This window comes from Macrotis lagotis, chromosome 2 (genome assembly GCF_037893015.1).
Source record: "Macrotis lagotis isolate mMagLag1 chromosome 2, bilby.v1.9.chrom.fasta, whole genome shotgun sequence".
NCBI lineage: Eukaryota > Metazoa > Chordata > Mammalia > Peramelemorphia > Peramelidae > Macrotis > Macrotis lagotis.
The window spans coordinates 80,355,153-80,373,695 of NC_133659.1; the positions used below are offsets into that span (position 1 = coordinate 80,355,153).

An 18,543-nucleotide genomic window follows, 5' to 3' on the forward strand; every position below is an offset into this window, starting at 1 on the left:
AGAACTGGTCGAATGCAAAAGGAGATACTAAAGAAAGTAATTCCTTAAAAACTGGAAATGACAATTGGAAGCCAATGACTCTAGGAGACATAAAGAATCAGTCAAATAATATCAAAAGAATGAAAAAATAGAATATGTAAAATACCTCACTGAAAAAACAATTGACATGAAAAACAAAGCCAGAAGAGAAATTTAAGAAGTATTGGACTTGGGGCGGCTAGGTGGCACAGTGGTAGAGCACCAACCCTGAAGTCAGGAATACCTGAGTTCAAATCTGGCCTCAGACACTTAATAATGACCTAGCTGTGTGGCCTTGGGCAAGCCACTTCACCAGCCCTGGAGTCAGGAGTACCTGAGTTCAAATCCAACCTCTGACACTTAATAATTGCCTAATAAGTGCCTTGGACAAGCCACTTAACCCTGTTGCCTTGCCAAAAAAACTACAGAATATACCAATTATCTCCTGAAAGAGAACCTAAAATAAAAATTTCAAGCAATATTATAGCCAGATTCCAGAATAATTGGGTAAAGGAGAAATACTGCAAATAGAAATAAATAAATCAAATTTCAGGGAGACATGTCAGGATTATACAAGATGAGGCAACTTCAACATTTAAGGATTGAAGGGCTAGGATTATGTTATTCTGGAAAGCTGGTAAAGAGGAAGGAGAAAGAATATGATAAATTACATCATAAGAAGAGGTACAAAAGACCTATTATATAGCGGGAAAGAAAGTAAATGGTGCACATTGAACCTTATTCTCATCAGATTTGGCTTAAAGAGGGAATAACCTGCATACTCAGGTGGGTATAAAAATGTGTTTTACCATATAGAGAAGTAAGACGGAAAAGGGGAAAGCTGATATAAGGGAAGTCAGAATTAGGAAGGGAAAGGGGAAAGAAAAGGAAGAGTAGATTGAGGAAGGTAGTGGCACAAAGCAGGGACTGGGTGTAAAGAGAGAGAGGAAAATATAAACAGAGAAAAACAAGATGGAGGGAAATACAGAGTTATCAAAACTATAAAGGTGAATGAGATGAATTTGTCCCTAAAGTAGAAGCAGAGAGCAGAGTGGATTAAAAACCAGGATCCTACAATGGACTGTTTACAAGATACATATTTGAAGCAGAGAGATATATACACAGAGTAAAGGCTGGAGGAGAATGCTTTAGCTGAAGTAAAAAAAATCAAGGTTGACAATCCTTATCTCAGACAAAGCAAATGCAAAAATAGATCTAATTAAAAGAGATAAGGTAGGCAACTACATCATGAGAAGAAGTACCAGAGGCAATGAAGACATATTATGCACCAAATGGTATATAGCATTCAAATTCTTAGAAGAGTTACAAGAAGAAATATTCCTTGCAGCTGAAATAAATCATGATGTACTTAGAGCATTCTAGAAAATCAACCAAAAAACTACTTCAATTAGCAATTTTAGCAAAGTTGCAGGATATAAAATAAACTCACATAAATCATGAACATTTCTATATATTACCAATAAAGTCCAGCAGTGAGATAGAAAGAGAAATTTCATTTAAAGTAACTGTATACAAAATAAAATAATTGAGAGTCTATCTACCAAGAGACACTCAAAAACTATATGAAAAGAATTACAAAACACCTTTCATACAAAATCAGATTTTCACACAAAATAATTGGACAAATGTCAATTGCTAATGGTTAGGGAGAGCAAATATGATAAAACTGACAGTTCTACCTATATTAAATTATATGCCATTACTAATCAAACTACCAAAAATTATTTTTCAGTCCTAGAAAAAAGAATAATAAAAATTTATCTGGAAGAACAAAGGGTCAAGAATATCAAGGGAATTAAAAAAAATGCAAAAGAATATGGCCAAGCTGTCTCAGATCTATAACCATATTATAAAGTAGCAGTTATCAAAACTGTTTGGTACTGACTAAGAAATAAATTGGTGGATCAGTGAAAAACACAGTAGCAAATAACTATTAGTAATCTATTGTTTAATAAACCCCAAACTCCAGCTTCTGGGTAAGAACTCACTAATTGACAAAATTTCTGGGAAAGCTAGAAATTAGTATTGCAGAAACAAGGCAAAGACCAAACATCTCACACCCTATACAAAGATAAGGTAGAAACAGGTACATGATTTAGACATAAAGGGTGATAGCATGAGCAAATTAGGAGACTAAGGAATAGTTATGGAGAAGGGAAGAATTTATGACAAACAAGAGGTAATTATAAAATGCAAAATGGATAACTTTGATTACATTAAATTGAATATTTTTGTACAAACAAAACCAATGCAAGCAAAATTAGAGGGAAAGCAAAAAGCTGGGAAACAATTTTTATAGTCAGTAACATAATAAAATGACTTATTGTTACTTATTCATATAGAGAACTGAATTAAATTTATAAGAGTGCATATCATTCCCTAATCAATAAATGGTCAAAGGATATGAACAGGCAGTTTTCAGATGAAGAAATTAAAGCAATCTATAGTCATGCACTATCACTACTAGGCCTGTATCCCAAAGAGAACATAAAAAAGGGAAAAGGACGCACATGTACAAAAATATTTATAGCAACTCTTTTGTTGTGACAATAAAGTGGAAATTGAAGGAATTCCCATCAATTGGGGGACAGTTCAGCAAGTTGTGGTATATGAATGTACTGGAATATTACTGTTCTATAAGAAATGATAAACAGGTGCATTCCAGAAAAACCTTGAAAAACTTATAAGAGAACATTTATATAGTAACAGTGACATTGTGTGATGATCAACTGTGATAGACTTAGCTCTTCTCACCAATATAGTGATCCAAGGCAATTCCCAAAAGCTCATAATGGAAAATGCCATCCACATTCTGAGAAAGAATTATGGAGTCTAAATGTAGATTTAAGCATACTATTTTTAACTTGTTTTTTTCTTTCTTGTGGTTTTCCCTTTTTGTTCTGATTTTTCTTTCACACTATATCTAATGTGGAAATATGTTTACCATGACTGTACATGAATGGCCTATATCAGATTGTTTCTTGTCTTGGGGAGGGAGAAGGGAAGAAAAAAAATCTGGAACTCAAAATCTTATCAAAATGAATTTTGAAAACTATCTTTATATGTAATTGGAAAAAATAAAAACTATTAAATGAGGGTAAAAAAAAATCCTAATAATGGAAACCTTCAGATCTTTTTCACCCCCCCCAACTCCAGTTTAATCATGCAGTTAAATTTTTAAACACCAAGTACAGTACTTAATTCACGTTAAATTTTCATACATTTAAATACTCAACTAAATTCTGAGTTACAAAAGAAAGGATCAAGATATGTCAAGGATGGTTTGAGTATGAATTTCAAATAATTAAGATATTTTAAGACTTAATTGCTAGGAAGTTGACAAATCATGTATGATACAATTATTGGTTTCCACCTATCATCAGAACATTTGATTTGCCATTATACCCTACTTCGTGTAGAGGCTACTAGGTGGTACAGTGGATAAAATGCTGGGCCTAGAATCAGTAAGACAGCTTCTCAAGAACCTCAAGGTTCAAATCTGGCCCTAGACACTTTCTAGCTGTGGGATCCTGGGCAAGTCAACTTTGTATGCCTCACTTTCCTTATCAGTAAATTGAGTTGGAGAAGGAAATGGAAAACCACTCAAGTTATCTTTGCCAAGACAACCTACATAACTAAACACAGACCAATTTCTTATCTATGCTGGATGACAACAATTTATTTTCCTATGAAATAAAATATTCTAAAGAAAACATTAAGATCTCAAACATCAATCACTTTATTAACGAGTACTAATTCATTAGTACCTCAATTCAAATTTTCTTACCTGTTTAATTTCATTTTTGGATTAAAATAGGAATCTGTTTTCTGAGGTGTAGAATAGTTAGGAAGAACTTGTATGTCAGTGTCTGCTTCTTTCAACACTTCGCGGGGTGGTTTAGCAGCAGAGGCTAAAAAACAAAGATTTTCAGGGACTCATAGCTCAGATGCTCAATAATGTAAAGCCTCTACATATATTTGGGAGAACAACCTCCATACACTAATATGCCTCAAAACATTTTCAACCTTACAAAGTGCTTTCCTTACTACATCTCAGTGAGGGAGTAGTTCAATTGTTAGAATCTCCATTTCACAGACCACAGAACTAAGGCTCAGAGGAAACTAACTGCCCTGGTCTTTGGCAGGCAGATCAATCAATGGCAAGATCAATAAGCAAGTATCAATTAATAAGCATTTATTAAATCTCTGCTATGGGCTAGGGAAAGACAGTAAAGATAAGTTATCAGTATATGCACAATGTAGAGATAACTGTGGGATCACTGATTTCACCAGTATAGAGGCCTGTCAAATGAGCAACCTCTAACCACCAAGACAAATGGGCATTTTCTCTCCAAATTATGCCAACCTCTTCTTGCAGAACAGATTAAGTTTCTTTTGGGGATGTTTCCTGCCCTCTCTGGCTGACTCTCAGGCCTTTGTCTTCCAAATAGTTCCCTTTGATACACTATCTCTCCTTGTAAGAATCTAAGCTCCTGTAGGCCAGAGGTTGCATGTTTTTGCTTATCTTTCTAGGACTCAGAATGGCATTTGGCACACACTGTTAATAAATGCTTGGTGCCTGCTTACCTGTGTGAATCATTCTAATGTTACAGGCAAGAAAATACCAAATTAAATAGAGGTTATTTGGATTTAACATAGAAGAGAACACTGGCAATCAGGAGGGTCAGAATAGGTTTTATATAACAGGTGATATTTGATGTGTGTTTTTAAAGGAAGGGGGGGGGGTTTCAAGGTGGAAGTAAGGAGGGAGATTATTCCAGGCATGAGGCAGAAAGCTGAGACCAGTTTAGCTACAGGGGAGCACATAAGAGGGGTCTTCACAATTTCTCCTCTCTGTTTTGGTTTTTGGCCTCATTTAACCAAAACTTTCTCTTGGGGCAGCTAGGTGGTGCAGTAGATAGATCACTGGCCCTTGAGTCAGGAGGACCTGAGTTCAAATCCAGCCTTAGACACTTCATTACCTAGTTGTGTGATCTTGGGAAAATCACAACCCCATTGCCTTGCAAAAAAAACCCCAAAACAACAAAAAGGTCACCAATGATTTTCTAGTTGCTAAATCCCATAGCCTCCTCTCAATCCTCATTCTCCTCAAGCTTACTGCAGCCTTTCAGAGTTGATCATGCTCTTCTCCTTGATCCTCTCCTATCTCTAGGGTTTTGGGAGGATCACACTTTCCCTGTTTCCCTTCCTACCTATCAGATAGTTCCTCCTCAGTCTTCTATGCTGGGTCCTTATTTAGGACTTTTAACCATAGGTGTACTTGAGGGATTCATTTTCTTTTTTTCCTCAATACTAACTTTGCCTGATAATCTTACCACCTCCCATGGATTTACTGATCTCTCTGCTGAAGACTCTCATCTCCAGTCCCCCATCTTTAACTACACCTTTCAGACATCCTGAAACAGATGTCCAGTGGCTATAAACTCAATATGTTCAGAACTGAACTCATCTTTTCCCCCTAAACCTTGTCCACTTATTAACTTCACTATTACTTAAGTATACCCCTATGTTCCCAGTTGCCCAGGTTTACAATCCAGGTATCATCCCCAAAGCCACACTATCTCTCACCATCCAATTTGTTGCCATGGCCTATCAATGTCAACTTTGCAACATCTCTTAAATCTCATCTTCTCTCCTTTGATATGGCCACCACACTGGTACAGACCCCCTTAACACTTCATACCTGGAATATTGCAATAGCTGGCTGATGGGTCTGCCTACTTTAAGTCTCTCCTATTCTAATTCATTTTCCATTTAGCTATCAAAGCAATTTTCCTTAAGTATAGATCTGATCATATTGCTTTCCTACTCATGAAATTCCAGGGGTTCCCTATTGCCTCCCAAATCAAATATAAAATCCTGTTTGGTGTTCCAAGCCCTTCCTAACTGTCCCTTCATTGCTTGTCCAGTTTTCTTTCCTTCTTTTCCCTATCATCTACTCTTTGATGTTTCATGAAGAAGAAATCTTCTCAGTTCTGGGCATTTTTTCTAACTGTTCCCCATGCCTGGAATGCTCTTTCTCTTCAATTCTACCTACCAACTTTCCTGGCTTCCTTTAAGTTCCAACTAACATCCCATCTTTTATAGGAAGCTTTTCTGAGCCACTCCTAATTCCAAAACCTTTCCTCCGTTAGTTATTTTCTATTTATCTGGCATACAGTTGTGTGTATGTGCGCGCGCGTGTGTGTATGTGTGTGTGTGTGTGCGTGCACGTGTGTGTTTCCTTCAGTAAACTATAAGTTCTTTGAGGGCAGGGATGTCTTTTGCCTTTTTGTGTCCCCAGCACTTAGCATGGTGGCTGGCACACTTAATGTTTACTGGATGACAGATATCACTGTAAACACATCCAGTGAATAACCTGAAATCATCTGCCAAATAGGTCAGAATTTTTTTACCTCTTTCCTCATCTCAGTCTTTACCATATGCACAAAATTATTCTGTGATCAAATTTCATTTTCAGTGACGATCAACAGCTAAGTGTAAGTTGCTATTACATTCTGCTTCAGTTGAAGAGGTGTTACTCACAAAAGATTACCAGCAGGAGTAAATGTGTCTACTTGCAGTGTCCCGCTTCTTTTCTATTATGATTTGTATGTGGTTCTATGAGCTAAGGTAAGTAATTTTTTAAGGTGAGTAATTTTGTGTGTGTGTGTGTTATAGGCACTCCTTGTAACAGAGTAAAGGAGAGAAAAATCATTATTTTGAAATAGTCTGCTAGAGTTCACTAAGGATTTTAACTTGTACTTCAAAAAAAGTTTGTTTCCCATGTGAAATATACTTGCTAATAGACAAATGAAGTTATTCAACTTACCTGCAACATACCTGGATTCAGTTTCTCCTTTGTTTACATGGCGCTTAATATGTCCTATCATATCCGTTCTTCGTGTGATGGTTGCTGAACAAATGATACAATGGTAATGGGCCCCCAGCTTACTAGATGTCTATGAACAAAGCAAAGTTAATTAAAACATACTAAACCTACAGTAAAGGAACTTGAGGTTGCAGGGAGTCTTAGGGACAGAAGTTCTAATTGAAGCGCTAACTACTCCATGAGATTGTTTCCTGTTTTATTTAAATATGCAGCTTTCACATTACATTTCCGTAGACTCTGAATTTAATTTTGCAGTTTATTTTTTCTTCCTCTAATAAAAATCATACCTTACTTTCTATAAAGAACACCTACACAATAGAGAAATATTACTTACTGGGACTTAACTTGGATACCTTTTTTTTGGTTTTTGGCAAGGCAATGGGGTTAAGTGGCTTGCCCAAGGTCACACAGCTAGGTCTGAGGCCACATTTGAACTCAGGCTGTCCTGACTCCAGGGCTGGTGCTCTATCCACTGAGCCACCTAGCTCCCCCTTAAGTTGAATACCTTAAAAAAATTCATATTGTACATGACCTCACATAAGTATTCAGAATGTTCAACTAGGGGTGGCTAGGTGTCACAGTGAATAGAGCAATGGCCCTGGAGTCAGGAGTACCCGAGTTTGAATTTGGCCTTAGACACTTAATAATTACCTAGCTGTGTGGCCTTGGGTAAGCCACTTAACCCCCGTTTGCCTTGTAAAAACCTAAAACCAAACCAAAAAAAAAAACCCCAAACAGAATGTTCAACTAAAGAAGGTAAAAAGATAGAGTGCAGAGATCAACTTAGAATTATTATTTCTATACCCAATAGGCCCAATTGTGATCACTGAATTATCAAATTAGAATACATTATGAAAAGAATAATTACTATTCTGTATTAGTTAAGAAAATAATAATTTCTTGAAAATGCTCTATAAATTAATGAAAATTAACATTTTATTTTCATAAGTCAAATTTTATTTTCAGTTCCAAAATCTCATCTTTATTCTCTAGAGAAGACAAGAAGTACAATATCCATTTCACAAATGAATTTTTTTAAATAAGAGAAAAAAATGCTTCATCCTGCACTCATAGTTTATTAGTATTCTGTGGAGGTGGATAGGATTTTTGGAATTCGGATGGATCGTTTTTATAATTAGAGTTATAAAGTCTTTCTTCACAATTGCTTTTCTTACCACGTTGTTGTTACTATGTAAATTGTTCTGGCTCTGATCACTTTATACCAATTCATATAAGTCTTCCCAGTTTTTTCTAAAACCATCCCATTTGTCATTTCTTCCAGCACAATATTATTCCACCACATTGAGTATTCCCTCAATTTCCAATTATTTCCCACCTTAAAAAGAACTGCTATGAACATTTTTGTACACAAAATTTCATCTCTTTGGGGTTTAGACCCAGTAATATTTTGCTAGGTCAAAAATTATTCCATTTTTAAGCTTAGGGCATAGCTCCAAATATTTCTCCAGAAAGACTGGCCCAGTCCAAGCTCCAACAGTGAATTAGTGTACCTATTTTCCAGCATACTCACTAGTATTTGACAATTTCTTTTTCTGTCATCTGACCCAATTTGATTCTCTTATTATTAGTGATCAGAACATTTTTTTTCACATGTATTGATATCTGATATTGAGAGCTTTGCTTTTTTTGCTGAAAACTGCTTGTTCCTATCTATTTATCAAAAAGGAAATCTACTGACTATCAAAGAGGAAATGATTCAATCTTTTAATTGATGCAGTTTCCTATATTTTTGAAAAATGAGATCTTTGTTTGCCAAGAGTTTTCCTTTTCCCTTCAATCTTCTGCTTTTTCTTCTAATTTTGTCTTCATTGGCTTTGTGCAAAATTTTTAAAATTTTATGTAATCATAATTATTCATTTTACCTTCCAAGAACCTCTTCTTGTTTATTCATGAATTTTCCCCCAAATGGTAGCAAGTCTATGTCTAAATTGTGTAACCCTTTTGAGCTTATTTTGGTTTAGAATTTTAAGGTGGTGTTTTATGCCTGGTTTCTGCTAGATCACTTTCCAGTTTTCCCAGCAGTTTGTGTTGAATTGAGAGTTCTCACCCCAAAAGCTAGGATCAGAGTTTATCAAACGCTCATTTGCCTCTGTCTACTATATACCTACTCTGTTACACTGATCAGCCATGCTACTTCTTATCCAATATCAAACTGCTTGGATGATTACAGCTGTGCAGGATATAGTTTAAGATCTGATAGTGCTAAGCCCCACTTCCTTTCTTTACTCCCGCCCCTGTGCCCCATTGATTCCCTTGCTATCTTGACGATTTGTTTTTTTAGATGAATTTTTGATGATTATTTTTTTAGCTCTAAAACAATTTTTTGGTAGTTTGATATGGCACTGGCACTGATTAAGTAAATCTAAAAAATTAATTTTATTAGCTTGCCCTAACTATGGGTAATAATTTAAATCTTTATTTATATGAGGGTGTTTTGCTATTGTATTTATAGAGTTCCTGTGTGTTCTTGGCAAATAGACTACCAAGTATAACATTATTTTATGTTTTTTGCAAGGTAATGGGGTTAAGTGGCTTGCCCAAGGCCACACAGCTAAGTAATTATTAAGTGTCTGAGGTCACATTTGAACTCAGATACTTCTGACTCCAGGGCCGGTGCTCTATCTACTGTACTACCTTGCCACCTCATGTCTGCAGTTATTTTAAATGGAATTTCTCTATTTTAAATGGAATTTCTCCTGTCAGTCTTTGTTGGTAATATAATATAGAAACACTGGTGATTTATATGAGTAAACTTGATACAGCATAACTCTGATGAAGGTGTTGTTTCAACACTCTAGATTTCTCTAAATCATGATATAAATTGCTTAACATTAAGTACACAAAAAGTTCAACTCCTAAAACATTAAAAATAAAAAATTTCAAGATTTCAAAAGAGTATTTGAAAATTAAGTCATTTCCTTTTAAACAATTTAATTAAAAAGAGGGAAATGAAACATTCTCTAACTCTAGGAATTATTTCCTTAACTCAGATTCAAAATTTAAAAGAACGAAAAATACATTGTCCCTTACATTTTTTTTTTTGGTAAGGCATTGGGGCTAAGTGACTTGCCTAAGGTCATACAGTTAGGTAATCATTAAGTGTCTGAGACTGGATCTGAACTCAGGTCCTCCTGACTCTAGGGCTGGTACTCTTATCCACTGTGCCACCTAGCTGCCCTGTCCCTTACATTCTTAATAATTTATTTCTAGTTTGACTTTCAATTTAAAGTAGAAGTTTAGTAGACAGAAGGCCTGAGTTCAAGACTATCCTTTGCCAAGTATTGCTTATGTGATTCTGGACTTAACATGTAACTTTTCAGTACTAGAGACCAATGGAGTCAATCTCAAATAAATAGAAATGGTTCCAATAAAAATGCAAGGGGCATAGTGACTTAGGCAATAACAAATTCACATTATTTATGTTGTACTGTATTTTTATTTTGCTAATCTTCTCACAATTACATTTTAATCTAGTTAGAACATTGCTTACAACTCAAGGCAGCTCTCTAAAACTTTCAATGGCAATGAAGATGGTGACCTGTACTGGTAGAGGGAACTTCCTCATACCAATGAAATCCTTAGCAGAGGAATTTGTCAGCTAGCAACAAAAACCATGGAAAACCTAAAAAGCACTGGTAATAGTTTTTGTTCTTTTCTTTTAAACTATGCCCATTATAATACCAGGAATTAAGTAGAAGCAAGACCATAAAGGTCTGTGATAGAGAAAAGGAAACAAATGAAATATGAGGGTGGATATTCCTAACTTTAGGGAAGGAAAACAAATCCTAATTACTGTAACAACAAATTTTATTATTCTGAAAAAATTAATTACCTGGTCTCCAATGAGGTTTGGTTTCACTGGTCGACAAGGTAAGTGACAGATGCACATCCTGTAACCTAAAATGGAGAATGGCCTTCAAATAAACATTATATATATTGCATTTTTTTGAAAGAAGTGACTTTAGGTACTCCCTCAAACCACGTACTTCAGAATTCCTCAGTAGCTTGGGCAAGTTTCTTGAATTGACAGGGTATGGAGAAGAAATTTTAATTGCTTGCCAGGCCAGCCTTCTAGTAATGGAGTTCATTATACAATTGGTTGGTGGACAAATGCATGAAGCCCTTCCAGTTTAAGAACTACTAGAGTTAGTACTCTGTTGCCTCAATGCTGTGGAGAACCAGGATTATCTCCATATTATGGTCAGACAAGGACTTTGGCAAGGGTGATCAACATGTGAATGAGGTTCAAGTCCAAATGCTATGTTATACATAAAGAGGTAATAGCAAATCACTAATTGGAATGTTTTCATTTGTACCATTAATTAAATTAATTCTTTTTATATATGCTGTGTTGGAGAAAGCAGAATATTGTCAGGACACAAGTTCTGATCCTGGTTTTGCCACCAACTAGTTGGGTGACTTCAAGACCCTACCTGGGTTTCAGATTCCTTATCTCAAATCTGCTTTGGAATTGGAATTGTTCTCAAAAATAAAATTCTCTATTTCCTTCATTATCCTTTACCATCTGATGCTGTTAACTATACTTTACTCCTTCTTCAAAGTCCTTCTTTCTCTGAAACAGAACTATGAGGTTATTCTACTTAATTGATGACTTTTGGGGGAGGGTCTATTTGCTCCTCTTACTCTTCTGGACCCTAAATGAACACACTTTTTCAACAGTCATTCTTGATTCTTTTAAAAAAAAAATCTGTATTCTTTATCTCTTTTGTTCTTATGGTTTTGATTATTAATGCTATGCAGCTTTAGTTCCAATAATCTCACTACTGAATTTCAGTTCTGCATTTCTAAATACCCATTAGACAGCAAGCACAGATATTCTCAAAACATTACAAATTTAATGTCTAAAACTAAACTCCACTATCTTTCCCCTCAACTTGCTTGTAAAGCTGTAATTTTCATTTATTAGACTTACTGACAAAATAGCTGCAACAGCTTTATCTTGAAAATGCTTCATTAAAAATAAACTTCCCAAAATATGATACTGAATGCTTTATCACATATATTAAACCTCTTTTTAAAAAATAAGCAGTTTTGAAATTACAAACCTTCAAATTCAACAGAAACTTTCCAGTGTAAATTCTGAAGGTGACGATGAAGTTTATGGCTATAACAGGCTTTGAATTTTTCCTCAGGGCATAATGGACAAAGTTTTTTACCAGCTAAAAAGGAAAAACATAAAAAGAAACAAAACCAGTTATTAAAGAATAGAACTGTGATAGCTGCATCTCCCCCATTCCCAAGTAAAAGCCTCTTTGTGGTAACCTCATCACTGGGGTCCTTGGCATAGTCTTCTGCCTAGGATCTCTTCTTTTCAGCAGTCTTTACCACATAGCTCTGGCCCCTTTATCTAACTAATATTTTTGCTGCCACCAGTAAAGTAACAATATTTGTAGCATTCTGCTTACACTCCTTGTCATGACATTTCTTTACTGATCTGGTAATAGCAGCCACACCTGTTTTGCCAAAAAGAAAGAATCCTCTCAGATTGGAGAAGCTCTACTAGTGATCACAAAACATTTCTTAAGCACCTACTATATATCAGGTCCTAGGGGTTTGAAGAGTAAAAAAATAAAGTCAATGCTGCTCTCGAGGACATCCCATTTCTAAGGGGAAACCACATGTAAACATGTTAGACCTAATAAGTCACACAGAATAAATTCTGAACAAATACCAGTTAGAAAAGAGGGTTGACTAGTAGGACCAGGAAAGGTGATGCCTGAAGGGGTTTCCTGAAGGAAGAGGAGGCTATGGAGATAGCCGATCCAAGGGCAAGGAGGTGAAAGAGGGAGCGTACATGAATAAGGAAAAGCGAGGGTAGCCAGATGGACTTTAGAAGGTGGGAAGAGAAATAATACTGAAGGATCTAGAAACAGAGGTTGGGGCACGGTTGGCAAGGGCTTTAAAAATCAAACAGAAATTTTTATTTGAGTAGGGGAAATAAACTCCTAGAATTCACTGACTAAGAGAACACTATTGGTCAGCTCTGCACTTAGGAAAGGCCTCTTGGTTGTGTGTGGAAGTTAATTTGGATTAGGGCGGTCTGATACAAGGAGCCAATTAGAAGGCCACTGCAATAGCATAGATGAGGCAACAAAGTAGTGAACTCAGGGTATGTACGGCTCCATTAGTAGAAAAGGGTCAGAGGCAGTGGCAGAAATGGTGAGATTTGGAAATCTTATTGGAAAATGCAGAGTAAAAGAAATAGTTGCACCTTTGACAGAAACAAAAAAAGTTTGGAAGATGCTAGATTTTTGCGGAAAAATAACAAGTTCTGCTTTGGACATAAGTTAAGACATGAGTCTGGGATATCTGTCTGAAATATTGAATGGGCAGTTGGATGTGGAAGTAAATTTCAGGAAAGATAATGGTGCTGGACATAGAGCAGATGGTTGTGGTCACAGTCTTATGGAGGGGTGAGGTGGGATGTTATGGCTGACTAAGAAGCAATGGTTAGAGACATATTTTAACAAAACCAAGAGAAAATTGAGAGAATGGAGTCACAAAATCCAGAAGTAGTCAAACTATCAAGTGCAGGAGAGAGGTCAAGAAGAGAAAGGACTAAGAAAAGATCATAAAATTTGGAGGTGAAGAGATAACTGGTATCTTTGGAGAACATGGTTGCAGTTATAAGTAATGATGTAAGAATGTAAAGGATTGAGGATGGAGAGAGAGAAGATGTAGGATAATAATAGCTAGAGGGATGGGGCATGTAATAATATTAACAATATAATGGTTGTTGGTTATGAGCCCAGCATTAATGTGCTTGGATCCATACTGTACCTGTAGAACAGTAGTAAATGAACAACAGTTACAGCCCCTTTACCTGCATTGTATAAGTACCATTTTAAGCAATATTTTTGCATCTAGAGGAGAAAAATATATAATAGTATCCAAAAATAAATTGTATCTTTCAGTCACTGTGTGTGTGTGTGTGTGGACATGGAATAGAGATTTGACCTATGATTTCACTGCTATAAAAAAATTCTTGGGTGAGAAAATCCCTTCTAGCAATGCAGGCCACAGCTCCTTCTGTAATTTAAAGTATTTTAGTTGCCAAGAATCAAGGAGTCAAACTCAGGACTGTCCTAGATTAAAATATAATTGGGAAATATTTAACAAAATAAAAATAAAACAGAACAGAGATAAGGTTAATATGTGGTTTTCTAAACCCTGCTGTGATTCTTATATGTGATTTAGTGGTCTCTACTTGAATTTGACACCACTGATCTAAAGGTTTAAGAGTCTTGGCTGAGTCACAAAGTCATTATGTGTCATATTTGAATGCAGATTTTCTTGGCTTTGTTGACAGACCTCTACCTACACCATGCCTTCTCCTCTTCCTCAAAACATCTATCTACTATATATGTATACATGTATGAATAAAATAGAATATTACATATTTATCTGCATTGCTCTCCCTCTTGCAGATATACATAGTATACATGCATACATACATTATAATTATATATAAAGCATTTAAAATGCATATCCTACTTTCAGAAAGATCTAAATTGTTTTACAAGTTAATGCTACACAAGAGTAATTAGGGGTAAAAAAAGAACAGTTCCATCTAAAAGAAAAAATGTTACCAGGTATCTGAAGTAAAGTGTGAGTAATTACAACTTGGGTACTGCATGTGGCTGTAAGCTTTAGGGTGGCTAAGCAAGAAAAGAGAAACATTCAATTACATTGTTTTCATCTTTCCCCCCCCAGAATTAATCCTAAGAAAGAATTTATTATATCTTTCTTTATCAAGGGACAATGAGTAATTTTCAACTACAGCTTTATCAAAGACACGGAAATCTTACAAGATTCTTATATTGAATTTCTATAAAGTCAAAAAAATAAAACTAGATCTTAATTCAATGTGGGTAATTTTGTGTTTTTGTCATAGTAAGGTGTGCAAGAAGATGAAAAAATAACGGTCTAGGGACTTCATTTTCTGATGATCTAACAAGAAGGCTAGAAAGGTAGAAAAGAAGATGAAATTTTATATTAACACAGTTTGCAAACTGATATACGTATATTCTTTTGATGCTCACAACCACCCTAGGAGGTAGATTCTATAATATGAGTCATTTTCTTTGCAATCCTGTGTATTTTATTAGATTGTCTCTCATTTAGGTATCCTAAGTAAGTCTATAACAGATACTGGATCACAGTCAAGTAATAACTAAATTATTTAGTAGTGACCTAATATAGATAAACATTTAAAGAATTTTATTACTTAAAATATTTCAACTTTCATTTTCCCTAGAATAATGCAGTAAGACAAGCTATATTACTGTTTTTTAAAAATTACTTTAAAAGAAATGCTTGAAACTCAGCAACCAAAGGGGAGAGATGTCATGCAGAGTTTAATACTAGTTGCATGAATAAGCAATTACTCCCATTTTTACTCTCCAAATTCTTGCTTTTTGTTATGAGTTATATGTGTGACTTGGGTATTTAATTTTTCTTTAGATGGGCTGATGTCTGATATGGGAAAAGAAAGAGCAACTTATCTCAAATGAGATGATATTTGCAAAGCCCTTCACTGTGCCTGCCATATAAGCAACATCATATAAATGTTAATTTTTCTAAAATATTATTATTTGATGGCAGATAGGGTAAATGCTAAATTTAATTCTTCTTTCCCTGCTTATAATAAACAAATGTTGAACCTAGTCCTTAGAACCTGGAAAGCACTTTTCTTAAGCAACTGTAATAGGAATTCCTTCTAATCAACAACATAATTTCCATTAGGATATAGAAAAGAAATTTCGTAAAATATTTCCTTGTTCTACCATTTTTATCGACAAATGATCAAGACCATAGGAGTAAAACTCCCTGAATCAGAAGAAAATGTCATTGGGAAATGTTCAATAAAACAGATAAAAACAGAAAATAACATAATATTAATTTGTGATTTTCTAAGTCAATATGTGAATCTAATTATGTAATTTTGCTATCTCTTATATTTTAATTTTTCCTTATAACACATTCAATTTTGATCAATATATAACATGGAAACAATTTAAAGACTATCAGACTGCCTTCTGTGGGGGGTGGAGGGAAGTGAGATTAAGAGAAAAATTGTAAAATTCAATAAAAATAAAAATAGGTCAATATGAGGCTGCAGGAATCATTTCTACTTGAGTCTGACTCCACTGATCTAGATCCTGTTAAAAGTGCTTCCTATTCAAGGACCATTCTCAATCTAGGATCCTAAGTTTGTGGTTTGAAACCTCTCTCAAAGTCATCTCTTTCTATTCTCAATATGATCACCCTCATTCTAATTTATTGTAGCTGTATTGCTGCTTGTCTTTCCAGGCCTCTTCTCTTTCTCATTTAGTAGATATGCCATTGCTTAGGCTAATTTTCCCAAAGGCATCTCTCAATTTATCATTCTCCTGCTCAAAATACTAGAATGGCTCCTTCAACTAAGTTTAACCTCCAAAGCATGGTCTTTAAGGACCCTTCACTCTCTCGTGCCACCACTCCCGTCACATACCTTCCTTTTTAGCAAGGCTGGCTTCCTTTCCCTTCTCTGACACATTGTATCATCCTACGTTGCCCTGCTATTCCCTTACCTGCCCTTCTCCTTGTCTACTTCTCCATTACATTTTCTCTAGCTATTTTAGCCTACTTTGATTTCTTCTTTTCTTGAAACTATTGAAATCATATTCAGTAAACAGTTTAGTATGTAGTTATTTTTAATGGTTTTAGGAATCAATCTTTCCTCCCTACATTAAAATGTTCTGATGAATAGGAAAGGTTATGCTGTACTTAATTTAAAACAGTGCATAGGCATAATGTTATAGAAGATTGTGACACAGTGACACAGTCTTTATCATCTTTATGACACTGGCATTGTAAAGAGGTTTGTTATATTCTGGGTTAAGGTGGTCATACTTTTTAAAGGTCAATAAACATTAACTATTCTTAGCGTGAAACAGAGAGAGAGAGAGAGAGAGAGAGAGAGAGAGAGAGAGCGAGCGAGCCCTGGTCTGAGAATCTGCTCTCTCCAGCTGAGTGACTCTGATTACTGAATCTAACCTCTCAAGGTCTCAGTTTCTTCAGCTGTAAAATGAAAAGTCACAGGTCATATTATCTTTAATACTGCTAAACAATACATAGTCTAAAAAGGAAAATTTCCAATCACTAGAAAAAAAGTCAGGATAATTTTTAGTGATAAACAAAAACAAAAACCCTTGCTTTAGAGAAATAAACTGACAAATCCTATAAGAATTAATATTTAACTGAAATGAAAAAAGGAAAAGAAAAGAAAAAGGATGAAGGGAATAGACCACAATTACAGAAAGCAAATGACTAAAAATTGGAGTAATAAATTTCATGGACTGTATTTTAAATTCAAGTCAGGTTTATTGTAAGGTAGGAAAAATTAAAATAAAAAAAACCCCAAACATTGTTTCCAATGTAACTCATTTATAATTTAAATGGATGTCAACAAAAATATCTGTAAAGAATTCTATTAAAAGTTTTAATATGGAGGAATGGATTATCTAAAAAAAAATTCCTAATACTGAGGGACAAAGAAAACCCAAAACAGGCTTTTATTTTCAAAACAGAATTAAGTAACAAAATGAATCACAAGAATACTAAAAACCACCTCTGGTCTTGATGATAAATCTTTTTACCCTCTCATCTATGCCACTGTGTGAAATGGCATTCCTTAAAATAACCCCTCAATCTGAGGCACCTAGGTGGCACAGTGGATAGACCACCAGCCCTGGAGTCAGGAGGACTTGAGTTTAAATCTAGCCTCAGAAACATAATAATTGCCTGGCTGTGTGACCTTGGGCAAGTCATGTAATCCCATTGCCTTAAATAAATAAAAAAATAAACAGTTAAGAGGGTAAAATATACACATAAAAATTTGAAAAAAATATCCCCTCAATCCAAAAAAGCCTCAATGGCAATAAAACAATTAATATGATCGAGAATTATGAAAGAAAAAGGGGTAGGGAATACTCATGCATAACTTTGATAGTTAAAGAACTTTATTTTATTTGCTAATTTATTTCAAAGCTATAATCCTGTTTTGTGCTCAGTTCTCAGAGGCCATGCTGTGGCCTATATTTTTTGACCCCTAGGAAATGCTAGCATAAGCTACATCACCTAAAAGCTGGAGAACAAGATTTCTAAAATAAAATCTGTAATTTAACGATAGGTTGTAAATTAGTTAATTTTTTCTACATTCTGAAAGTTGTTAGTGTTGTTTTTTCAAAAAGTTAGATAACCCTTATTTTTTGCTTACTGTAATTAGGTACACACATAACAAATAAAATGATGGAGAATTGGCCATTGAATCAGAAAGCCTTGGGTTCAAATCCCCCTTCTGACACAAACTGGCTCCATGACCCTGGGCAAATTACTTAGCTCTACAGAGCAAGAATCAATCTGCATCAGTGGAGAAAATCATACTATGCTTTCCCTGCATAGAGGAAAGAACATTCTCAATTAAAAGAAAATTAAGACTTATTTATAGTGTTATTTTAACTCTTTTTAATACCAATGAAAAAAATAAGCTGAATGGTTCATATTACATTTTAAAATGTAACATAGGG

At 35.0% G+C, this 18,543-nt stretch overlaps 1 protein-coding gene across 4 annotated transcripts in view; it reads right to left on the reverse strand.

The window, feature by feature from the left end:
* Positions 1–18,543, reverse strand: part of TRMT1L (tRNA methyltransferase 1L) — a 54,250-nt gene that overhangs the window by 25,128 nt on the left and 10,579 nt on the right. For 3 of the 4 annotated variants that reach the window (XR_012475626.1, XM_074222233.1, XM_074222234.1), the window contains 3 exons: positions 12,019–12,132; positions 6,872–7,001; positions 3,827–3,950 (listed from right to left, as the gene is read on the reverse strand). Coding sequence is in view for 3 of the 4 variants with exons in the window: in XM_074222233.1 (XP_074078334.1) it covers positions 3,827–3,950; positions 6,872–7,001; positions 12,019–12,132 (368 nt within the window). In the remaining variant the exon portion in view is untranslated. Of the gene's footprint in view, positions 1–3,826; positions 3,951–6,871; positions 7,002–10,784; positions 10,850–12,018; positions 12,133–18,543 lie in introns of all 4 variants that reach the window. The other variant, XM_074222232.1, reaches the window with a different exon arrangement.